We start from the raw sequence: 26,971 nt of genomic DNA, 5'->3' as shown, positions 1-26,971 counted from the left end.
CATTCCTTACCCATCCTGGCTAATAGCCATTAATGGACTTAACCTCCATGAATTTATCCAGTTCTCTTTTAAACCCTGTTATAGTCCTAGCCTTCACTACCTCCTCAGGCAAGGAGCTCCAGAAGTTGACTGTGTGCTGTGTGCGGAAGAACTTCCTTTTATTTGTTTTAAACCTGATGCCCATTAATTTCATTTGGTGCCTCCTAGTTCTTGTATTACGGGAATAAGTAAACAACTTTTCCTAATCTACTTTCTCCACATTACTCATGATTTTATATACCTCTATCATATCCCCTCCCCCTTAGTCTCCTCTTTTCCAAGCTGAAAAGTCCTAGCCTCTTTAATCTCTCCTCATATGGGACTCGTTCCAAACGCCTAATCATTTTAGTTGCCCTTCTTTGAACCTTTTGAATCACTGAAAGGAAAGAGAGGGGGGAGGGATAGTTCAGTGGTTTGAGCATTGGCCTACTAAACCCAGGGTTGTGAGTTTAATCTTTGAGGGGGCCATTTAGGGAACTGGGGTAAAAATCTGTTCGGGGATTGGTCCTGATTTGAGCAGGGGGTTGGACTAGGTGACCTCCTGAGGTCCCTTCCAACCCTGATATTCTATGATCTTAAAGAATAGTTGTGGGCCATTGCTCCTCTTCCTGAAGAGCTCTCAAGTGTAGGGCACGCCATATTGTCACTGTTCCTGTTCAATATGTACATGGGGCTGGTGGAAGAGTTAGTAAGGCAGTACAGGGTTTGATGCTTTCACTATGTCTTTATCTCATCTGATTCACATCATGCAGTTCAGCACGTCAGCCAGTGTCTAATCAAGATGGGGGCATGGATGGGAGTAAGGTGATTGAAGCTCAACCCAGAGAAGATTGAGGTGATTATGGTGGGTTAAGAGAAGCAGCTAGAGAAGATGGTGGAAGCCTCTTCCATCCCTTCAATTGAGAGAGTACATCTGCCATTAGTTAATAGTGTTCACAACTTAGATTTCCAGCTGCTGTTTTACAATCATTGTGATCCAATCAACTTTTTACAATCTGTATCTGACTAAGAGATTGTGATGTGGACCTTGCCACTGTTATCAATGCTTTTGTTACTTCAAGATGTGCTGCAGCCATTAAAATCATTCAGAGACTGAAGCTAGAGCAGAACTGAAGGACACATTTACTGAACTGGGTATCTCTCTAGGAGCACATGACCCCAGTGTTTCAAGAGCTGCACTGGTTCTACATTGGTGATGCGCTCTAAAGCCTTAAACATCCTGGGATCAGCCTATTTGAAGAATGACCTCTCTCCCTATGGCATACTGCCACAGTTGTGGTCTGTCCCTACTGAACAGATAGAGCTGGATTCATTAAGCAGATCTTTTATAAAAACATCCAATCTTGATTTTAAAGTTGTCAGAGATGGAGAATCCAGCACCATACCCTTGATAAATTGTTCCAATGGTTAAAATGTACACCTTATTTACAGTCTGAATTTGCCTACATTCAACTCCCAGCTACTGAATCATCTTGTACCTTTCTCTGCTAGATTTTGGAGCTCATATTAAATATTTGTTCCCCATGTAGATACTTATGTACTACTATTAAGTTACTTTGACTTTACCTTTGTTAAGATAAATAGATTGAGCCCTTTGAATCTATCACTATAAGGCATATTTTCGAATCCTTTAATCATCCCCTCATTATAAAAGAGACTATGAGGATTGCAGCACTCTGGAACTTGCTCCCTTCTGGTCTGAAATAGCACAAGTCTGGTGACTTTTCAGGTATGCTACAAAAGACACCTGTTTGGTAGGGTCTCTGGAGAAGGCTGAAGGTATGTGCTTCCTAGATGAAGGGGGCAGGCAGCTGGACAATCGAGTTCCTGTGGAATCGATTTTAATGCTGCTGAGATTTAATTTAATTATATTTGTTGTATGATGAATTGGGTTTAGGTGCCTTGAGCCGTGGATAGATGTCTTTATTATTTTAAATCTAGATGAATAACTAAATAAAAATAAATTAAATTACACCCCCAAGGAGTTACACAGTATACAAATGTATAAGCTACAGCAGTTAGACTTCCTTAAACTCAGTTACATATCAGTCAAGTTTCAGAGGTTTATCACATTAATTGTACTGTTCTCAAGTGTTAAATTCCTGTTATATTTACTGCTTAAATACTGTAATACACTTAGAAGTAGTTCTCTGAGTATAAATCTTTAGTTGTCTAGTCACCTAACACAGTAGAATTAATTGGCCTTTATGTGCTACCGTAATATAAATGTAGAATTACAATAATGTTGAAAAGCCACAAATGTTAACTCCATCAGTGAGAATCTAAATACTGGAAGCGTCTTTTAGGGAGTAATTAGAACAAGGAAGGCAATCACTTTCTACATCATATCTTCTAACTTTCAGATGTATAACAGAAAACCAATAAATCCCACATAAATCAATATGATGTCATAAAATTATTCATTTCAAACATGTCAAGAATCCTTTCCCGTGACTATATATTAAACGGATAAGGATGCTTTTATAAAACTTAAAAAAAAAATCAAATAATGCTCCAAAAAACAAAGAAAAAGATAAAAGGGGATGTTTTTTCCCCTCTTGGTATCCAGAGGGCACCCCCCACACCCCCTTTTTAAAGCACAGTAAAATCTAAACCAAAGTTCAAGAAAGATTCCGTTAAGTAGGCCACAACAACTAGGCTCCCATCTTCACAGTTCTCCCCACAGCCACCTAAATAAGATAATCCCAGTTCTTTCCCCACTAGTCTCTAGCTTCTTCACAGCTCATATCTCTGCTTTCACTCTTGTGCACAAATAAAAAGTGAAATAGGAGCAGTTAAATATTTGCATTTCAAAACCCAAGAGATGCTGGATGATTGGGAACATTGATATAAAAATATTGATACCCTACAGAAAGATCTATAAATCACAGCAAAGATATCCTTCCAAAGTTTTTTGCCTGATTTACCACTATCACTACTGCTCCCTAATGCAAGCATACACATACACACCCCTTCTCATTTGTCTTTCATTATTGCTTCTACAAAGATATGTTCATCCTTCATCTCTCTCTGCTATGTTACATGCTATGTTACAACTCCTAGATTAGTCCCCTCCTTGCTGGAACAGTAACATATTTCATACTACTTTACTGGTGTAATTTGAATGATTCTTCTTCACTTGCTTTCCTACCACCAATTGATTGTAAGGGTAAGGAAATGAGAATATTGGGCTTTACATTCTATTAATAATGGGCTAGTTTGTAATAATAATCTCTCAGGTTTCTATAATAATCCTAATTAATCCACATACTGTAATGTATATTCATATCTAAAAATAATCTATAAAAAGTTAATAGCAAATGGTGAAAGGAAGTGTGAAACTTCAAAGGATAAGAATTATTCAGATCTCTGTAATATAACAAACAATTAACTCCCAACAGCTTTAGCCTGGGAATTGTGTAGCAGTCCCTTATACAAATCTGGGGTTTCTACCTTTCTGATTTATGCTATTAAATATTAACTAAAAAAACATTATTTATGTTCTAGAATGGTAGCAGCTGTTATTGTTATGGCTAAATGCAATGCTCATTCTGACTCCTTTTTTTTACAGTTCCTTTTACATTCTTCAATTATTTTCTTTGGGTTCAAATTTTCTACCCTTGGTGACCATGAAGATGTAGTCAATACTTTTCTTTGGATGGCCACCAATATCTGTTCAGCTTTTTTGAGTTCTCTGTGTATTGTTAAAAATACACTACTCATGATCTGATCAGAAATATTGTGCACACAACTCAAATGCCTAACTAGGTTTTTGTTCAAATTTTGTTTTGTAGATCTCATTGTAATCTATAGAACAAACTAAGTTCATTCATAAAAATGGTTTAATAGTTTAAAAATGATTCCCTAGATGTGATGACTCTGCTTCTACAATCTAAAGAAGACAAGTTTTATTTGCTGCTCTACAACAATGTGAATGTTTATCTAAATTGCTGTCCTCCACAATTTTTTTTTTAACATTAGTGCTCGCAAGTGTCACACTTCCTTTGAATCTCTGAGTTTTGGATTGTTTTACTAGGGCTGTCAAGAGATTAAAAAAAATCAATCAATTATGATTTAAAAAATTAATCATGCTGTTAAACTAATAGAATACCATGTATTTAAATATTTTTGGATGATTTCAAATACAAAGAATACAAAGTGTACAATGCTCACTTTATTTTTATTACAAGTATTTGCACTGTAAAAAACAAAAGATAGTATTTTTCAATTCCCCCATTACAACTACTGTAGTGCAATCTCTTTATCATGAAAATGCAACTTAAAAATGTTGAATTATGTACCAAAAAAACCTACCCTATACTCAAAACCAAAACCAAAACAATGTTGTAACCAGCATTGCAAGATATTTATGTGCCAAATGCCTTAAAGATTCATATGTCCCTTCATGCTTCAAACACCATTCCAGAGGACATGCATCCATGCTGATGATGGGTTCTGCTCAATAATAAACCAAAGCAGTGCGGACCAACACATGTTCATTTTCATCATCTGAGTCACATGCCACCAGCAGATTTTCTTTTTTGGTGGTTTGGGTTCTGTAGTTTCCACATTGGAGTGTTGCTCTTTTAAGACTTCTGAAAGCATGCTCCACAGGTCATCCCTCTCAGATTTTGGAAGGCACTTTAGGTTCTTAAATCTTGGGTTTAGTGCTGTAGCCATCTTTGGAAATCTCGCATTAGTCCCTTCTTGGCATTTTATCAGATCTGCAGCGAAAGTGTTCTTAAAATGAAGAATATGTGCTGGGTCATCATTTGAGGCTGCTATGACATGAAATATATGGCAGAATGCGGGTAAAACTGAGCAGGAAACGTACAATTGTCCCCCAAGGAGTTCAGTCACAAATTTAATTAATGCATTATTTTTTAATGAGCATCAGCTTGGAAGCATGTTCTCTGGAAGGGTGGCCAAAGCATGAAGCGGCATACCAATGTTTAGCACATCTGGCACGTAAATACCTTGCAATGGCAGCTGCAAAAGTGCCGTGTGAATGCCTGTTCTCACTTTCAGATAACATTGTAAATAAGAAGCAGGCAGCATTATCTCCCATAAATGTAAACGAACTTATTTGTTTTAGCGTTTGACTGAACAAGAAGTAGGACTGAATGGACTCGTAGGCGCTTCCCTTTAGGCATGACTCAGATGCCCCCCTAATCTATGTTCCTCTCTTCTGGCTTCTTGACTCCAATGGTCAAACTGGGGAGACAAAATAATACTACTACTCTCCTAATCAATATTCTCTCACAGAGCCCTTACAATGCTTCAATAAACGATGCAAATTAACAATGTTTACTTTTAAATTATTAGCCTTGGAAATCTGAGTTGTTTCAGTGTCCCTACAAACTCAGAGAGACATTCTGCATCATCTACGTAAAACTCACTTTGTAAAGGTTTTCTGCACCACTAACATCTACAGACCTTTTCACGTACATGAAATCTGAGATTCTTCAGAATAAGAGGGGATCTTGAAAGAATGTTCTGGGTTGCTAACCCACAGCAACCCAGCCAAATTTGAGCCCTGTTCATTACACACTGCCAGGAGGACATAGACCAGAGGTGGGCAATCTTTTTGGACTGAGGGCCACATCTGGGTATAGAAATTGTATGGTGGGCCATGAATGCTCATGGTTCCCAGCCAATGGGAGTTGCAGGGGCAGTGCTTGGGGCAGAGCAGTGTGCAGAACCACCTATGCGTAGGAGCTGGAGGGGAAACATGCCGCTGCTTCTGGGAGCTGCACGGAGCCACGGCATGTGTGGAGCAGGGCAAGCCCCAGACCTCGCTCCCCGTTGGAAGCTCAAGGGCCAGATTAAAATATCTGAAGGTCCGGATGCGGCCCATGAGCTGTGTCTGTCTGAGCTGTAGTTTGCCCACCCTGACATAGACAGTGGAAGTAAATTTAGTCCATACAATTTTGCAAGTCATCTCTTCGGTAAGCTTTGCTATTCATATTAGTTTTTGTATTTTTTAAAGATTTGCTTGCACATAATCTGTAATATTCCCCTCTTCCTTTTCTTGCTGCCAAAATCTCCCCCTCCCCCAAATTCTATTTCCCAACTCTTTGCTCCCAAAATCTTCCATCTTCATTAATCCACCTCTGTCTATTCCATTTCTGGTCTTCTACATGATGTAGTTTCTATGGTTTGATTCAATAACTGCATCTGTTGTTTAAGTCCCTGCACTTTCTCCTCTAGAATATAATTCAACTTTGTCGTTTTTCACTACCACACAATCATATGGAACATATATAGCAACAGAAAATTCCTACTTGTGATTAATAGGTAAATACTACAGTAGCCACAAGGGGAATAAGGAAGCAATCATAGCAGGAGTAAGTGGCAAGATCTGCTCATGGTAAAGAAGAGCCAGAGAGGAAAAACATAGTTTGCTGCTCTTGCAGACTTTGGAGAAGTTAACTGGAAGGATAAGAATTCACAGACATATAGACTAGAAACTAAATGGGACAGAAAGTGTGACTACTATGTTAGCAACTGAGTCTATAATATTCATGTCTACATTTGTGGGAGTAAATAACAATCTGACTGATAAAAGAGATTGAATAAGATGGCTAACTACTAGCATCAAAATAGGCCTGCCAGACGTGAGCAAAGGATAGGGTCAGCAAAACTCATATTCATCAGATGAACAATAGAGTTATTATGCAGACAGCTACAATTGTACATTTGTACATTCAGAGGAGAATCTCTCTGAAACCTAGGGAAGATAGAGTTAATTTGATTATTTTATGTCCATAATAGGAAGGCATAACCCATGGAAAAAGTGCAGTAGCTCCCACAGTCAGACAAGCTTTGGAAATATATAACACAATCTCATTTTCAGAAAACGTTTTGATCAAGAAATTACATATTGATCAAACTTACAGACTGAGAAAAAATGCCATATACTGTGTGAAAGCCACATTCACAACCAAATTAATTTGAAAGCAAAATAAAACATGTTTCCAGTTTATTGCCGACAATAAAAAAAAAAGTCAAATACCAGAGAGTACAAAAGAAAAGAAGAGTCAGAGGCAATGGAAGGATAGTGCCTGGCAGGCTACTGTATTAAGGCAAGCAACATAACACTGAAGCAGTAACCCAGACCAAAATAGCAAAACTTTTCAGTTTAAAAAGTAAAATAATTAGTTATGCAATAAGTGATGCCTGGAAGCCAAGGTTTCAGAAAAGAGATGCTGTGATGATTGAGAAATGAGTCTTTCATTTAGTCAGCTGACCTACATCATAGATGGAAAAGATACATACCATGATCATCAAGGTGAATATAAATGGGAGGGCCCCCAATCTCAAATACATTAACTATGTCACAAGTGGCTTTAGGCATAATTGAATTTTGTTTCTCATTTTCTAGCTAATCAAGCTCCACTGCCATTCTATATATCTGTTTATTTAATTCATGGAATAAACATATAGTATTGAGAAATGTAGGTATGAAGACTAAAAACCACTGCTGATCTGTGCGTGAATTTATTTTACTTCATTAACAATGAGTTAGCTCTGAAACAACAGTCACTGGCTTTTACCACTGACACGTACTCAGGACCTGTCTACATGGGCAAAAAAGGGTAAAACCGCCTGCTTTCAACACAAAAGTTTCACTTTTTGTCAAAAAACTGAATATCTGAACACCAAAAAGTTTTCAGTTTTTCAGTGAAATGTCAACATTTTCCACAGAAAATTGACAAAAACCATTTTTTTCATTTGTTGTCAAATAATTTTTTCCAGAAACCTCCCCAATCCCACCCCCCACCGGCCAACATTTTCTGACCAGCTCTAGTTACTGGTGTAATCAATGCATACGTGTATTATACACTTCATTAATATCAGCAGGTACTGATGCTGAAGTGGAAAAGAACTCAACTTGATTCTCAGACCTCCGGGTGAGCCTGCTACTATTCAGAAGTATTTTTTAATTTGAGCAAATTCTACCTGGAATCATTGAGACAAACCCACAACCTCATTTTTACAGTGCCACTTTTCAAGTTAGAGCCATTATGTGGTTTCAAATTATTTTAGAATACAAATATTCTGTGTGCATATGTGACCACAAAGAGGTCACTTTTAGAATATCTTTTTTGATCACTTTTAGAATATATTGCTAGAAAGCAACTGGTTGATTCTGTTAGCTGAGTTTTTTGGTTTTGTGTAGTGGTTTTTTTGGTTTTTTTTAAATTTACAAGATGAATATCCCAGAATTCCATATAAGGAAGCCTTTTTGCAGCCTGTGATATGAGCTAATCGTCCTCAATAGTATAATCTCAATTTGGCAACTCTACAATTACAGTACATTAATTTATCCTATCTGATCTATACAGCACCAGCGCCATCTACGCTACACACACAGGGCAACCTTTTTAATTTTTAATAGGAGTTATATGTCCAATTCTCCATGTACTGTGCTCTGAATTTACCCTCCTACATATAGTGATGTGAAAAAAAGGAATGTAGAAATGTCAGAGCATCATGATAGAACTGAACTATCATTTAACAATATCTTTTTCAAATAAAAATTGTTGCTTTTCCCTAGTCATTATTTTTATATATTTATTTATATAAGAATTATTTTTTAAATATTTGAATGAAGTAAAAGAAAGATGTGAACAAGACTGCCTCAAATTTTAATTGATATAAATCTGTATATTTAAAAAATGTACAGTTGTAGGCTAGATTAAAATAAAAAGACCAATAAAAACTCCACTGTTCTTTATCATGACAGGATTCCTGCTGATCTGAATTAAGAAGGCCATAGAGAACCAGAGCAGCAATCAAAGTATGGGAAGAAAGGAGAGGCCAGGAAATAAAGAGCTAACTCAAGGAGGTCAGTTGAAGAGCTAGGGAGAATGCAGAGTATTGTCCTGTGACTCCCAGCGACCCACAGAGCTCCCTGCAGCAACTACTCTAATGCTTTTAACATATTCCTCGATTCCTTCAGCTGACAATGCATGTCAAACATTTCTAAACAAATATAAATCAAACAAATTTGCCGTCTTCATTAAGTTGGAATTAAGGTTGGGAGTGCACGTCTATATACAACTATACGTGTAACTACGTATACAACTATACATTTAAAATGATGGGGTCTAAATTACCTGTTACCACTCAAAAAAGAGATCTTGGAGTCATTATGGATAGTTCTCCGAAAACATCTACAATGTGCAGTGTCAGTCAAAAAAGCAAACAGAATGTTGGGAATCATTAAGAAAGGGATAGATAATAAGACAGAAAATATCATATTGCCTCTATATAAATCCATGGTATGCCCAGTTCTTGAATACTGCATGCAGATGTGGTTGCCCCATCTCAAAAAAGATATATTGGAATTGGAAAAGGTTTAGAAAAGGGCAGCAAAATGATTAGGAGTATAGAATGGCTTCCATATGAGGAGATTAATAAGACTGGGACTTTTCAACTTAAAATGAGATGATGAGGGGGAATATGAGAGAAGTCTATAAAATCATGATTGGTGTGGACAAAGTAAATAAGGAAGTGTTATTTACTCCTTACACAAGAACTAGGGGTCACCAAACGAAATTAAAGGCAGCAGGTTTAAAACAAACAAAAGGAAATATTTTTCCCACACAACGCACAGTCAACATAGAGGGGATGGATCACTTGATGATCACCTGTTCTGTTCATTCCCTCTGGCGCACCTGGGATTGGCCAGTGTTGGAAGACAGGATACTGGGCTAGATGGACCTTCGGTCTGACCCAGTATGGCTGTTCTTATGTTCTTATGTCAGTATCTTAGGTTTGGGGTTTTTTTTAAAACCCTTACAAACAGGTTAGTTATCAAATAGCCACCAAAAAGGACCATGAAATTCAGAATTAGGGTTTAACCTAAAAGAAACCCAAATATTTGAAAATGTAGAAATATACAGAATTAGAGCTGCCGTTGAATCTCCCTGGGGGGAAAATACTCTGGATAAAATCCTGACTCCATTGAAATCAGCTACAAAACTCCCACTCACTTAAATTGGGCCAGGATTTCACCCTCTCTGTCAACTTCCTCCACTCAGAGCAAACGAGTTCATCTTGTTATTGGGCATGAAAACCAGACTGCCTTAATTTTAATTGTACAGTGGCTGTATGAGCTTTGGGCTTCTTTACAGGGAAAGACATGCTTCACAAATTCCCAATTAGACAAATAGTATACTGAAAGCAATTATTTCATGTATCACACATGGTATTAAACCACAGGCAGGCATACATATTGAATCCTCCTAGGCTTAGGTGATAAGATTTTGGCATTTATTATGATGAAAGGAATAAAAATTAATGTGTGGATAGAACATAACTCTTTGTATTGAAGAATGCATATAGGAAAACTGAACAAAGAACTTGGTGGTGGTCTCAGTACAGTAACTTTTCCAAATTTATAATGTCCCCAGCCTCTGACTACAGACATCTTTAAAGGTCTCAACAAGTCCTCGGTCCAACTATTAATATCTCAGCCGGTAGTTATGAAAGGAAGAAAGTCAAGATGATGAAAGAGTGACATTACTATAGGGCAGGTTACAGTTGTTAGGATGGCCTTAACTGTGCATTTTCACAATTTCAAATATGGGGATTTCTTTTCAAGTTAAGCTTAGCTATGGATTCCCTGGGTTTCTAATAGTTGACTCTTGATAACTATTATGCTCTTGGAAGGTTTTTGCCCTTTATCACCAGAATGTACTCTTAGCCTTTACTTCAGCTTATCAATATATGTCATCTCAGAATATAGTGTAGTGATTAGCCCTTTGTGAACATTGAATAACATGTTATGTTCATGCTATTTGCAGTTATGCGTATTATCATCAAGGTATAAAATGATTAACCTTAAAAATTCTACAGGCTTCCAAAAGTACATCATCACCTACTTCCACTCAAACAGCAAAATATTTTTGATAAATGATGTGACAATACCTGAGCTTCTAAGAATGGAACAGAAAATAGGACAAACACACAGGTGAAAGTAATTTGGTAAGCCAAGAAATTGACTACCCTGATCTGCCCATCTTTAATACTCTAAGATTTAGAGTAGCCTCTCCCCAACCCAGAGAGGTTCTGCTAATAAAGACTCCCTTCAATTTATTCAGCACAGTCTCCAAAATATAATTATTTAGTTGTTTCAGTAGTAAACAGAAACTAAATGTGACTAGCCAAGCAATCTTAGAGCACAAAATGTGCCTGTAGCTAATCCAGAAGTCAATTTGTGGTTTAGCTTTGAAGTGAATATGACTGTTGAATAACTGTTCACCAACATGAGTAAAAGCTTCAAAATCCAACTCCGCATTATTAAACAATGAGGAACTGTTCAGGGCCTGATCTATTTATCAGCTCTCACTATGATTAAATATTATAACCTATATATAGATATGTAGCAGTTCCTAATGCCCCAATCAGGATCAGGGCTCCACTATGTTGGCCACTATAAAATCACATATTAATTAGTGAAGTGATTATTTCTACAAACATGAGTATTAATTATTATGTAGCTTTTATACAGCACTTTTCATCAGTAGATACTGCTTAGCTAATATGGAGACCATTCATATTATTCCATTCCTTTCTCGCTGCAGTTTTTAAACTACTAACATAAGAATACATAACAACCCCTCTACCTAGAGACATATTTCCTTAGTAAACATATCCTAACCTATTCCAACGATGCTATTGAAATTAACATAAGTAATGATGAAGCTTATATTAACATACCCAGGCACTGACACATCTGCCACAGGTGGTGATTTTGAAATCTCCATAGAGATCCTTGATGGCACCAGTCGTAAAGAATCCCTCCACCATCAGCAAAATGCCATAAACAAAGAATGCAGCTGCTATGCCATAGATCACATACTTGAAGATGTCAATCCTGTACAAGAAATGTGAAAGTTATTTATCTCAACAACAATTCAGTGTTGTATAATAAGATCTCCTCTAGCATAGGAGTTGGCACTCTGGAAAACCTTCAGTGCTGATGTTCTATAATGTTAACTGCATTTAAAGATTTGTGTAAATGTTGCCTTATATAGCATGTGGCTGTCACATCTGAATAATAATCACACAAAAAAACAAGGGCTCCCTTCACTTAACGGTATTCAAAAATTGCCCTGGATCAGTAAGAGAGCAGTATTTAAGTCCAAATAATTCCAAAGTCAATTAATCCTCATTTGATGTTATTATCTAAACAGTCTAATAGGATTAAAATACTTCAACAAATTTAATTAGCAAACATGAATAGAAAATACGATTCTGAAATATTGCGCTTCCTTAAAGATCATCCTGCTTCCTGGTCAGTTACAGATATTGAAATGTAATGTGTCATGAAAAAGAGGCTCACTTACCTACTTCAATTACCTACTCATCACCATACAATTTGTTATATTTAGTTCTCAGATGGCATTATTTATCTCTGCTAACAATTCTCTGTCATTATTTTGTATCCACTATTCCCCAATGAATAGTGCATTTTTGGAGACAGCATTTAAAAAGGATTCCTTAGACATCATATTGAACCTGATCCTTGTTACTGTTAGCCACACATGGCAGAAGGGTAACTATTCATGTAATTACTTCCATTCCAAGGGATTGCAAAACATTTTATAAACTATTAGACCAGTCCTGCTCACCTACTCATGGCAATATGAGCATGATTATTATTATATAATATAGTATAAAATCATGAGTGATGTAGAGAAAGTAAATGAGGAAAAGTTATTTACTTGTTCCCATAATACAAGAACTAAGGGCCACCAAATGAAATTAATGAGCAGCAGGTTTAAAACAAATAGAAGGAAGTTCTTCTTCATGCAGCACACAGTCAACTTGTGGAACTCCTTGCCTGAGGAGGTTGTGAAGGCTAGGACTATAACAGCGTTTAAAAGAGAACTGGATATATACATAGATGTTAAGTCTGTTAATGGCTATTAGCCAGGCTGGGAAAGGAAGAGTGTCCCTAGCCTCTGTTTGTCAGAGGATGGAGATGGATGGCAGGAGAGAGAGAAATCACTTGATCATTGCCTGTTGGGTTCACTCCCTCTGGGGCACCTGGCATTGGCCACTGTCAGTACAACAGGATACTGGGCTAGATGGACCTTTGGTCTGACCCAGTACAGCCATTCTTATGTTCTCATCTGTATTATGATAGTGTAGAGAGGCCCCGGCTGAGATCAAGGACTGATTGTGTGGGCACTATAAACACCCATAGTAAGACACAGTTCCTTCCCTGAAGAGTTTACACTTCAAGACAAGGCATAGTGAGCACCACAGGGGGGCTATGCACATGAGTCATGCAAGATTTGATATCTAAATATACTGATAAAATGTGAGATTCTCTGCTCTGCCTCTGAGAGGAGCTTTAAGTCACCCTTTCACCTTTCTAATCCCAGGATACTCTAGTGACTGGAATGGCTCCTGGCAGAGACTACACACTCCTGGAAGGTTTAAGTAATGATAGCTTCCCCAGGCTGTGCCATGGGCCCCAGCATTGCCTGGTATTTGAACAGTGTGGCATGCTGTGACCCAGCCTGCCCCCTGCCCCCTGCCCTGATCCCAGTATTGGGGCTTGTGAGGAGGCTCTCAGAAAGCAGCCTTGAGACTATCTTCTGCAGTGCCGGAGTCAGGGGAATTCCCGCTCAGGAAGATAATGGGTTTTATAATCCACTTATGCTGTTCCAACCCATTCACCTGCTCTAAAGGGGTCAGAGTGGAAAGTTCAGGATCTCACAATTTGATTTAGATCAGAAATTTTCAACCTTTTTCCATACCAGGGCTACTCTGCAGCCAATCTCCAACCCTCTTATCTATATGGAATCTTCCTTCAATTTAGCAATATAGGTAGGGCCTGGTGTTTGTAACCCCATGATATCTGTTTGTAATTCTCCTGGGGGTAAAGACGCCCAGGCTGAGAACCCCTGATTTAGATTAATCCTTTAAATCACCATTGCATTCCAGTCACCTCTTGGGTGAAGTGAAGGGCTACATAATATTCCAACTATTATAGTGTCTGTCATATTATGAAACGTCAGTAGTAATAATGTATAATGACCTGTCATGTTGTTATGACATGACTTGGTATGTCATCTCACCCACTACTAGCCATTCAGGGACCCTGTGGGAAAAAATCATATGTGGTCATGTAATTAACAATCATTCTGCAGACACACAAAGGGGCTGAGTTAAGGTTACAAAGGCAACCTTAATTATAACAGTTTCTACCTTTAGAGTGCTTGACTTTGCAAACGCAATGTTGCATTAACATAGACTTTTTGTGTTCACACACAGTATTGATCTAAAGAAGAAAGACTATTTTGAATGACGTTACTGTGAAACAATTGTACTGATGGAAGTAAAATAAATATTTAGAGAGTAAAGAAAGAATTGTTTTGTATGCCATCAAAATCTGGTAGAGAATATTTGTGTTATGGACCTGTTCAGGTAGAGATCAACATGTTCATAAGATTTTTCCAATCTATAGTTCAAGCTGTGCTTGCACTGATCTAAATTAAATCAGTCTGACTATAGAACTTTTCCTCTCTCAATTTTTTCTACTTCTGGTTATTAATTATTCTATATTAAGCAGACTTTACAAATAATTAATGAGTTTGGATTCACTCCAACCTGAGGGACACGAGAATAGCTTTAGAGGAAATAGGTTTTTTTTTTTTCAACAGAAGCAGCCACTGTACTTTGCCACCCGAGTGTGCTGTCATCTTGGAAGAACAAACAGGGTGCAATTAAGTGTAGTGTGGCCTGTCCCAGCAGAATCAAATTAGGTCATCTCATTCTTTCCCACTTCAGTTCTCGTCAGTATTTTTCCTTGTACTTTAACAAATCCAGTTTCAATAATAAAACCACAGCAATAGTTAATAAGATAAACCCCAAGCGCTTTATGAACATTCAAAAGCTGTGAACTTTGAAGAGATTGTTGTGACAAATGATATAGACTCTGACGTGGGTTCAGCTGTTTGAATGACGAAAAGGTGGATTCACAAATGTGATAAAATTTGCAATGTCTATTATTTGCAAAAGATTATTCAACCACTCACTGAGCTGGTCAAAAAATGAAAAAAAACAAGTCCAGATACTTATTTAGTGAAGTAACATCAAAAGTTGTAATGGATACTATTTGCAAAAATGATAGGGGCACCTTCTCCTAGACATTGGGGAAAGGTGCCTCCCAGGAGAAAGAAGGGGATGTAATCAAATCCCTCCTTCATATTGGGTTGATTGCCAGGTAATACAGCAGCAAGTAAGAAGCTTGATGCTACTTACATGATATAGGCAAGCACATGCTCACAGGACTGAACATGGTCTAAGATTTTAAGGCCAAAAGGGTCCATTATGTTCATCTAGTCTGACTTCCTGCATAACACAGGCCATAAACCAGTGGTGGGCAACTTGCAGCCTGTCAGGGTAATCTGGCAGGCTGCGAGACAGTTTGTTTACAAACCACTTTGCCCACCACTGCCATAAACCCTGACACAGTAACTTCTACATCAAAACGCATGTTGTATGGACCCAAGACCAGCTGTGCCTGTTAGATACCTAACTAAACTCTTTGGTTACAAAAAAACCAAACAAACTAACATCAGCTTTGAAGATTGACAGAAACTCAGGCCATGTGGAGTTTAAGTGTTCCAAGAGGTTGGAGCTCTTTCACATCTGACACCTGTGAACTTCTGCACGAATTATGCTGAGGGGCTGTCTATCTTTGGGGGAAAGAATCAGGTTCTCTATGATTGGGGTGCTCTTAGAGAACAGACTGCAAATGTGCTGGGCTGGCACGCTGACTATCTGAAGGTTTCCCCTTAGGCGTTCACATAATAGGGATTATACTGTTTTTGAAGGAGAAGACCAGCACGCTCTGTCATCGATCTTTGTACAGAACTCCTCTATGAACTAAGTGACAGGATATGGCCATTTATTATTTGTTTTGTTTTGCTAAATAAGGAGGGTGTGTGGAACAGTGCAAAGAGCCGTGATTAAGAGGCTTTTCTAATTGGTATTTATATGCCCAAAGTTTGCCAGTATTGCCTCTCCCAAGATTCTACATTGGCTCCTATTGAGTGCACTTGGAGGCAATAGCTTTTTAGGCATTAGGAGCCAGATCCTTGGCTGGTGTAAATCAGCATAGCTCCTTTGAAATAAATGGACTTACACTGATTTACACTAATTGAGGATCTGGACTCAAAAAATCTGTCAGCGTATGAGCCTTTCCTGTTTTTACTGTGTCCCAAAATGGATTAATACCGTAGGAATTCTGAAGCAATTACATGGTGCAGCCTAAGCACTCTCCATCGTGAATGCTGAAAAATTAGTAATCAGTCAGCAGAAAATGAGAGATTTTTTCTATCCAAGCTCCTTTATAATGCTTTGGAAGGCTCAAAATTGTACCGAAGGCAGGGGATTTTTATTTAATTAAAATACATATGTATTGCAAGCACTTAATGATGATTAACAGGAACAATACTCTCCTTGGATTTGCCTTTTGCCACTTGACTCACTGTGCAGAAAGCACTGTTAATAACATATTTCTCTCTGTTAAATACTTCTATTTGAGTAAGAGATAAAGTCCTAGTATTACTGCAGTTTAGTTGTCTAGCCAGATACCACATTTAGTATTACTGTGAAATTAATTTCCCAGCATTTGGCAGCATTGTATAATTCTACTTTTCATATCAGTCTGAACATATAATGAGACAAGGTACATGAGGTAATATCTTTTATTGGACCAACTTCCCTTGGTGAGAGAAACAAGCTTTTGAGCTTACACATAGCTCTTCTTCAGGTCTGGGGAAGAGCTCTGTGTAAGCTCGAAAGCTTGTCTCTCTCACCAACCGATGTTAGTTCAATAACAGTTATTACCTCACCCACCTTACCTCTCTAATATCCTGGCTACCACAACACTGCATACAATGAATGTATAATGTAACTTCTCCAAATAAAGATAATGGAATCAAGAAGAATGCAGGCATTGAAAAGATTGTAATTACAAATCAACTCAAAGGTGATAAATTGAACACAAGATTAAATTCCTTCCAGATACTTAGTGGTTTAAAATATTTCTATTTCCAAGTTAACAAAAATAAATGCAATTCTCACAAATAAATTCAATGGGTATAGCAGGCACTAAAATGCTGATTTGATTAGCACAGCTCAATTCCTTTTTTAAATTTATTTTTCAAGACTGAGATACACTTCACAAAAATAAACACAGAGCATGAACAATAAGATTTGGAGGGGTGGGGAGAGGTGTTCAGGCTTTGTAAAATTTGAGGGTTTTTTTTGTTCCTGGGATATTAATGCCCACTAATCAATAGACAACAGAATACAAGTGTAGCATACGGGTTATGAAACTAGGCACATTTCTTTTAATATTATATGCTACAATGAAAGCCCAGTTAATACTCAGAGGCCAGGAATCAAATTCACTCTTGCTGGCAGAGGGAAGTGTAATTTATTTGTCTCTGTACCAGCTGATCCCCCTGTACCCTTGGGGGAGTCATCCTGAGGGAAGGCAAAGAATGACATTGCCACCTGCCCTACCTCAGAGCTTCCAGTTTGCAGGGGCAGCTTTACGACTAATTTTTTGTGAGGGGAATCCACAGAAGCCCTACCCATGGAGAATTCTGAGGAGATGCACTGATCCTTTGCATTTAGCAGTTTCCCTAGCTAAGTCCCTTTTTTTGCCCTGTCAGCCACTCACTGGACGGCACTTTGCAACCACTTTCTGCCCATGCACCATCCCTCATTAGGCTTCTGAGGTCCTGTGACTGGGTGTCCACCGAACAAATGTGGGTTAAATCTAGTCCCTAGGCTACTGAATTTATCAAACTCCATGCCACTTAATTATGTGGAATGTCATAAAGGCGGATTTGGTAATAGCTGTTTGCATGTATAAAGTCAACTTCTGGAGAATCAAGAAATAGCATTAGCAAGCAGAAAGAGGGAATTATTAATATCCATATATCGTATACAGAGCAAGGCTGAAGCAACCCAAATAACATCACAATAAAGGCAAAAGAGTGTACAATGACTCAGAAAAAAAGAAAAACGCAAGTTATAAGAAAACATTAATGTGGCTCCATGAGGGACTTTACAGAGATATTTGGTTAATACAGAGCCTGTACTAGGAATGGGGAATTGGGAAAGGACAAAATGGGAATATATGGTGGTCAATTAAAGATTGCAGAGAAATGATAAAACAGAATGTGTTAACAACACAAAAAGTAGCTAGGGGCAAAAGTGTCAGTCCCACCTGAAGTACACCCCAGCAGCAGAACAAGTGCACTTACCTCTATTTCTCTTCTACGGAGTCCTTAAAACAAGCTTTCTTGCCTCAAAAATACCCTTCATTGGGCAGGTATAATACAAAAACATAGTGCAAAACTTAGTCCATTTCTCCCACCCAGTGTATATAGTCTTTAAAATCCCACATCCTCTAGTCCATCATTTTAGCACATACTGTGTTCCAGCTTCTTTCACCATACCTGGGCTCTCCCGTTCTTTTACCAGGACTGCCACCACAGCCCTTCCAGCTGGAATGGAACCCTGCTCTTCCCAGCAGGAATCCCTACAGCCTCTGCTGGGGTTCAGCCCCATCAGAAGAGACTCCATCACTCCCCCTATTCCATTGATCTCTTCCAGCTCTGCAGCACATCACTACTGGTGGGTAAGATCCTCCACCATTCCCCTGACTTCAGCCCTCTGCTCTGGCTCAGAAGTCGGCAGGCAATTCCCTCTGCAGCTTTCTGACTTCAGCCCTCTCCGGTTCTGGATCTCTGGCTTGGAGAGGCCAGAAAGCAAACCCCACTTGCTGCTCTCCCGCCTTCAGTCTTTCCCCAGCTACAGCTTCCTTCAGGGACCTTCTACAGCCTCCTGGTCTCCAGCAGCTCTCACCTGCAAATGTCTCTGAGTCTTTCAGGCAGCTCTCACCCGCCCCTGTTCCCTTGGACTCAGGTGTCCTCTTGTAAAGCTGAGCTGGGGGTCAGATGCCCAGTCACAGGGCACTGACCTGTTCCCTCTAAAAGGGCCAGTGACACCCTTTGACAAAAGGCCTTTACAAATCCTGTCTATTGGTGAAAGGAAAAAAAAATACTCTAAAGGAACTAGAACAAGTAATAACTGAGATTCCTTTCTAGGTACATTTCAAGAAGAATTTCATGCAGAACCAAATTAAAGCATTTTCTAAACTCTTAATAAATTATGTTAGCAATATTATCTCCATTCAACTTGTTGGGAACTGCCTAAAGGAAAGTTCATAGGTTTGTTGCATATGATATGTAGCATGTGAATTCATACTGCTTCTTGTTCTTTAAGGGACAGATTCTGATAGTTTACTCTCATTGGGTAACACATAATCCTAATGATGTCAACAGAACTATTTGTAAAGCAAGGTGCTACTCAGTAAGAGTAAGGGTATCAGAAGCTGTCCCTAATTCATCGTCATCTAAATGCTTACTTGTTAATTCCTAGACTGCTTGCTTCTTTAGGTGATGGAGAATAGAGGTAAAATTCTGCACTTTACCTTAAAAAGGCACAATTTACAACCAAGGAAGAGTATGGACTATGGTGGCTTTAAACCACCTTTTGTGCCCTCCTGATCCTCATCTACTCCTGGTGCTGGAAAGGCTCTGACATAATTTAGACAACCCTGCTCTATGGGTCATAGCAAAGCTGCATGCTCTGGCCCTGCCCCAATGTACCACTTCCACCCGCAACTCCACCCTCAGCATACAAGGGGGACCTCAGAAGGCAGCCTTAGGGCGGTCTTCCACAATGCATGTGCCAAGAGAATCCTGCCTCGGCCACAACTAGGGCTTTAGGGCCACTTTCCTCTATCCTGCCCTTTCACCTGGTATTCACTATACCCTCAGATTGAGAGATTATTTTGCCCACTTTAGATCTCCTGGGCAATGACTAGAGTTTTGCACCAAGGACTAAACAACATTAGGCAATACCTAGTTTATGCATATGGATATTTATGCATATTTCTCTAATCTTATCGTTGTAAGAATAATTTTATTAAGTAAGCAAAAGAGAATCAAAGGGAACAAAGCTTAATGAAGGAGAGTAAGTTAACTCATGTAAAAATAAGTTACCTACCAAAAGATGTATATTATTGGCATTTATAATTTTAGGCATGAGACCCCTATGTAGTAATTTGAGTTAATTCTTTGACTACAGATCATCAAGAATGAGAGATGATCATCATGATATTAAAAATATGGCTATGTAACACATTGACAGGAATATGGACCAAATATCCCCAAATACATCCAATTAATGATTTTTGTAATATATCCATCTATTGAAGTGTGTACAGAAATATTTTGTTTTTACCAGATTACGCCGTGCTCTTGCAAAGATTTACATGTGCACGTAATATTATGCATGAGAGCTGCCCACTGACATCAATGCAAGCATATGCAGGAAAAAAGCCTTATATTGCAATCAATATCAGGGATGGCAACTGAATTATGCTGTCACCCCTGAGGTTGATTCCACCCTTATTGGGCGGAGACACATTGAAAGGACAGAATAAGAAATTCACACAGCCTCTGGTCTTGCTTGTTAAATCTTCTAGGTACATAGAGGACATCAGTCTCCAGAATTCTCAGTTTGGTAAATTCAACAAGCACCTTCGTTTATGTGTTTTGTTTGTTTTTCTTTCTTCTTCTTTTTTTAAAAAGATTGATTTCTCCAAAGGAAATTTATTTCTGGCAATTTGTTGATTTGCCTCCTAAGCTGTTCCTTCCTGCTGTGTTATGATATGGAAAGCCCTCTATTTAATAACCTCTTCTGTTATTCACTAGATTTCTTTTTATTCATTGATTACAATCTCTTTTGTTTGCTCTTTGCTCATTAAATTGTTGCTACATCTGTGTTTGCCTAGGTCTGACTAGATTTGTGCAAATGCCTCCTAATAAATATTTTTAAATAAATAAAATAACATTATCATTTATGGAGTGTTAGATTGCTATGCAACATCACTCTTTTTGTAAGAGGGTGGAATTTTCCTCACAGCAATCACAAGATTGCAAATGTATTTGGCCAAATGCTGTCATACTCCACTGACTTTAATGTAGTTATACCAATTTATATCAGCTAAGGATCTGGCCCACTGTCTTTGGCATAAAAACTTTTTGATGTTATTTTTATCAAGCTTTATTTGTACATGTAACCAAATCATTCCAATGACAGAGCAACTGTCTCCTTTATTTAAACAGTGTTTTAATAGACATTGAAATTTATTCGTTAATATAATTTGTTCTTTATCATGTTTGCTCTTTAAATGAGTTTCTATTAACCTCTAACACATTAATAAAAAGGAGTTTACTCATGCATAGGCCTGGGGCCAACACTCAGCACAGCAGTGAATTTCATTCTTAAAACACAAATTCTGAGTCAATGCATGAACACCATCCAAAGCATTATCAATGTGCAGCCATATTCTGACTATCATCAGCCCACTTTGCCAGAAGGAAAATAATTTGAGCAGAGCGTCACGCAAATGAAGTCCTGCTAAGCCAGGACAATATGTATCATAACGCCTGACCCTATCCTAGAATATACCTCCACAAACACACACACACAAATTCCATACTTGTTACAATGTTACATACCCTTAGGAAAAAATGGGCTAGGGGCAAATACCTATTAATGGTAATTTTAAAGGACATTGTTGAATCAGTACAGCAGTAAGGTCTATTGTCTAAAAACATTAGAATAATACTTTTAAAAAACTGATTGTTGTATCCTTTTCTAAAGAATCTGTTATGGTTGATTCTGTAAATATGAAGTTGCAAAGTTTTTTAGATGCTTATTATTAAGCGGATAGTGCATATTAATCCAGTTTAGAAACATTATAATACATGATTTAATTAACTATTTAAATACATTTATATAATGGAATGTGCAGTAATAATCCTCATGAAAGGTCAGTGCATCTCTTTAGATAACTCTATGCTTAACAATTCTACATTTTTCTTTCAAATTATCAAATGTGACCAGGTGATATTTTAGAATTATCTTTTAAAACAATTAAAGCTGTTCATAACACAAACGTATGCAATGACAAACAGTTTAACTCATATTTACTACTTTGTAGCAGCTCCCAGAAACCCCAATCAGGTTCAGGGTTCTACTATGCTAGGTGCTGTACAAACAAATATAAAGGCACCATCTCTGGCCTCAAAGAGTTTATAATCTAAGCCCCAATCCTGCAATTGTGTTCATGCAGGTAGAACAGGGGTGGGCAAACTACGATTTGCGGGCTGGATCTGACCCCTCAGGGCTTTGGATCCAGCCCACAGGATTGCCTTGTGGTGCCACAGGCCCTGCGCCGCTCTCAGAAGCAGCAAGCACCACATCCCTGCGGCCCCCGGGTCGGGGGCAGAGGGCTCATGCATTGCCCTTGCCTCCAGGCACTGCTCCCCACAGCTCCCATTGGCCAGGAACTGGGAACCGCAGCCAATGGGAGCTTCGGGGGAGGTACCTGGAGTCATGGCAAGGGCAGCGCAAGTGGAGCCCTCCGTCCCCCCCTCTCTCAGGGGCTGCAGTGCTGGTGCTGGTGAGGGCCAGGGCAGGCATGCAGGGAGCGTGCACTGCCACCCTGGAGCTGCTTTAGGTAAACAGCACTGGGATGGAGCCCGAACCCCGCCGGTACCCTGCCCCCCAACTCCATGCCCTAAGCCCCCTTCCTGCATCTCACACCCCTTCGGCACACTAATCCCCTACCCTGAGCCCCCGCCACACCCCACAGCCCTCCTGCACCCAAACCCCCTACCTTGAGCCCCCTACCACAGTCTGCACCCCTCCTATACCCCTGCCCTGAGTTCCCTTCTGCACTCTGCACTCCAACCCCCTTCCCTGAGCTCCCTCATACACCACGCACCCCTCCTCTGCCCCCATCCCTTGCCCTGAGCCCCTTCTTGCACACCACACCCCCTCCATACCCCACACACCCTCCCACGCCCCAACCCCTGCCCTAGCCCTGCATACAATTTCCCCACCCCTGAGGTAGAACTTTATGCTTCTGTGGAGTGCCAACTGAAGTTAATTGGATTTTGCACTGATGGAAGGGGCTGCCTTTGCAGATTGAATTGCAGAATCCAAAGAAGAGAAGTGCCATACAAATGTGTGGGGAGACAGATACATTAGTTAAGTATTTTTTTAAATGACAAATGTATATTTCTAATGTAAGTACCAGCTTTTTCCTTAAGTTCTTTGTTAGGTGTTACAGTGTTATAACATTTTTTCCCAGATCTGGACCTTAGCGTCCAAAATATGGGTGTTAGCATGAAAACCTCTAAGCTTAGTTACCAGCTTGGACCTGGAAATGCTGCCACCAGCCAGGAATTATACAGTGCCTAGCTCACTGTGGTCTCCCCAAAACCTTCCCTGGGGGACCCCCAGACTCAGATTCCTTGAGTCTCACAACAAAGGGAAATAACCCTCTCCCCTTGTTTCCTTGTTACTTCTTCCCAGGCTCCCCTCCCTGGACGACCCTAGGAGATTCCCTGCTTCCAGTCCTGGAAACACAAGTACCGAGAGAGCTAATCTCTCTCCCACCCCCTTCACCCAGAGGGTATGCAAAGTCAGGCTTAGTAAATCTACTTTGTTAGAAGCTCCTGAAATGTGCTGAATTTCAAAATCAAAATTTTGGAGAGCTAAACTTCACCGAAGAAGTTTTTTGTTGTTCCCCTTGGCGGTATGAAGCCACTTTAAAGCAGCATGGTTAGTTTGTAGCTGGAAACGCCGTTCCCAATCATATGGGCGTAGCTTTTCCAGGGCATACACAATGGCGTAGCATTCCTTTTCACTGACTGACCAATGACTTTCCCTCTCAGACAATTTCTTGCTGAGAAACACGACAGGATGGAAGTTGTGATCCATTGCTTCATGCATGAGAACTGCTCCTATACCATGCTCAGATGCATCCGTGGTTACTAGGAATGGCTTGTCAAAGTCCGGGGCCCTGAGCACAGGGTCAGACATGAGCGTCGCCTTAAGTTGGTTAAAGGCCTTTTGACACTCATCAGTCCACTTAACTGCATTTAGCTGGGTCTTTTTGGTCAGGTCGGTCAGTGGGGCAGCGATTTGGCTGTAGTGTGGTACAAATCGCCTGTAGTAACCGGCCAAGCCTAAGAAGGATTGGACCTGTTTCTTTGACTTTGGGACAGGCCACTTTTGGATAGCATCCACCTTGGCCTGTAGGGGGTCTATGGTTCCTTGACCCACCTGGTGTCCCAGGTAAGTCACTTTGTTTTGGCCTATTTGACACTTTTTGGCCTTAACAGTTAGTCTGGCCTGCCTGATGTGCTCAAAGGCCTTTTCCAGGTGTAGTAGGTGTTCGGGCTACGAGTCTGAAAAAATGGCCACATCATCGAGGTAGGCAACTGCATATTCGCCCAGTCCTGCTAGTAGACCATCTACCAGCCTCTGGAAGGTGGCGGGTGCATTTTGAAGGCCAAAAGGAAGGACATTAAATTCATACACCCCCGCATAGGTGACGAATGCTGACCTTTTCTTGGCAGGTTCGTCTAGCGGTACTTGCCAGTACCCCTTGGTTAAGTCTATTGTAGAGATGAACTGGGCACGTCCCAACTTCTCCAATAGCTCATCGGTGCGTGGCACTGGATAGTTGTCCGGACGAGTTACCGCATTTAGCTTACGGTAGTCCACGCAAAAGCGTATTTCCCCATCTGATTTGGGTACCAGAACCACTGGAGATGCCCATGCACTGGTAGATGAGCGGATTATACCCATCTGTAGCATGTTATGGATGTCCCGTTCTATAGCAGCTTGGGCGTGAGGAGACACCTGGTAGGGTGGGGTTCTAATGGGGTGAGCATTACTTTTGTCAATGGAGTGGTATGCCCGTTCAGTCCGTCCTGGGCTGGCTGAGAACAATGGGGCAAAGCTAGTGCACAGCTCCTTTATTTTTTGCCGCTGCAGACGTTCCAGGGTGGTTGATAGGTTCACCTCTTCCACGCCACAGTCTTTTTTCTCATCGTAGTAGACACCTTCAGGCCACTTAGCATCATCTCCCTGGACTGTAAACTGAAAAACCTGTAAGTCTCCGGAATAGAAAGACTTGAGAGAATTAACATGGTACACTCTGGGCTTTAGTGAGGAATTGGGAAATGCTATGAGGTAGTTCACAGTTCCCAGGCGCTCTTGGACTGTGAACGGCCCTTCCCATGATGCTTCCCTCTTATGGGCCTGTTGCGCCTTCAAGACCATAACCTGGTCTCCTACCTTGAAGGAACGTTCTCTGGTATGTCTGTCATACCAGGCCTTTTGCTCTTCCTGAGCATCCTTTAGGTTTTCTTTAGCAAGGGCTAAAGAGTGTCAGAGGGTGTTTTGTAGGTTGCTTACAAAGTCCAGAATGTTAGTTCCTGGAGAAGGCGTAAACCCCTCCCATTACTGCTTCACCAACTGTAATGGCCCCTTAACCTCGTGGCCATACAAAAGTTCAAATGGTGAAAACCCTAAACTGGGATGTGGTACAGCCCTGTAGGCAAACAGCAACTGCTGCAACACTAGGTCCCAATTATTGGAGTGTTCGTTGACAAATTTACGTATCATGGCCCCCAAAGTTCCATTAAACCTTTCCACCAGGCCATTGGTTTGATGGTGGTACGAGGTGGCAACCAAGTGGTTCACCCCATGAGTTTCCCACAGTTTTTGCATGGTCCCTGCCAGGAAATTAGATCCTGAATCTGCAAGGATGTTGGAGGGCCAACCTACCCTGCCAAAAATGTCTGTTAGGGCCTGACACACAGCGTTAGCCCTGGTGTTGCCTAGAGCTACTGCTTCCGGCCATCGGGTAGCAAAGTCCACGAAAGTCAGTACGTACTGCTTTCCTCTGGGCGTCTTTTTTGGGAAAGGACCCAGAATAACCACAGCTACTTGCTGAAATGGGACCTCAATTATGGGGAGTGGCTGGAGAGGGGCGTTGACCTGGTCTTGGGGCTTTCCCACTCTTTGGCATACCTCACAAGACCGGACATACTTGGCAACATCCTTGCCCATCCCCTCCCAGTGGAAGGACTTCCCCAATCTGTCTTTGGTTCTGTTCACCCCAGCATGGCCACTGGGATGATCATGGGCTAAGCTTAAGAGCTTCCCCCGGTACTTAGTTGGAACCACCAACTGTTTTTGCGGCTGCCATTATTCCTGGTGTCCACCAGAAAGAATCTCCTTGTATAAAAGTCCTTGGTCTATAACAAACCGGGATCGGTGAGAAGAGCTGAGAGGCGGTGGGATGCTCCGTGCCGCCGCCCAAGCTTTCTGAAGGCTGTCATCTGCTTCCTGCTCAGTCTGGAACTGTTCCCTTGAGGCTGGGGTCACCAGTTCTTCCTCAGACTGTGGACTTGGGCTTGGTCCCTCTGGAAGCGATGTAGGTGATGGGGTTTTTCCGTTGCTGGTGAACCGCTCTCCGCTGGTGCACCTGAGGGTATTTCAGGCTCTGGCTGAGCCTTTTGGGTATGGCTGTCTATTGCTTCTGCCAGTTCTGGCTCGCTAGCGCCCTCTGGCGTTGAGTTTGAAGATGTGGTTGCAATTGCTGGTGCTGGTTGCTGTTCCAGTTCCGGGCCTGGGACTGGAGGTGCTGTGGCTGTTTCAGTGGTTGGCATGGAATCCGGGTCCACTACCTCTGTCTGGGTCTCTGGTAACACAGACGGGGCGTCTGTGGATGGCTCAGGAACAGGAATGGGTCTGGAAGCTTGCCTGGTTTGGCTACATGTAACCATTCCCACTCTCTTGGCCCGCTTCACCTGGTTGGCCAAATCTTCCCCCAGTAGCATGGGCATGGAATAATTGTCATAGACTGCAAAAGTCCACATTCCTGACCAGCCTTTGTACTGGACAGGTAGTTCAGCTGTAGGCAAGTCTACAGCTTGTGACATGA

The 26,971-nt window shown here is 40.5% G+C and overlaps 1 protein-coding gene across 2 annotated transcripts in view; it reads right to left on the bottom strand.

The window, feature by feature from the left end:
* GPM6A (glycoprotein M6A) overlaps positions 1 to 26,971 on the bottom strand; it is a 357,131-nt gene that overhangs the window by 34,708 nt on the left and 295,452 nt on the right. For both annotated transcript variants that reach the window (XM_030563098.1, XM_030563097.1), the window contains exon 3: positions 11,770 to 11,926. In XM_030563098.1, coding sequence (XP_030418958.1) covers positions 11,770 to 11,926 — 157 coding nt within the window. The remainder of the gene's footprint in view (positions 1 to 11,769; positions 11,927 to 26,971) is intronic.

Source organism: Gopherus evgoodei, chromosome 5 (assembly GCF_007399415.2).
Source record: "Gopherus evgoodei ecotype Sinaloan lineage chromosome 5, rGopEvg1_v1.p, whole genome shotgun sequence".
In the NCBI taxonomy this organism is placed as follows: Eukaryota; Metazoa; Chordata; order Testudines; family Testudinidae; genus Gopherus; species Gopherus evgoodei.
Note: the sequence above shows the minus strand (reverse complement) of the source record. Positions and strands in the feature narration are given on the sequence as shown.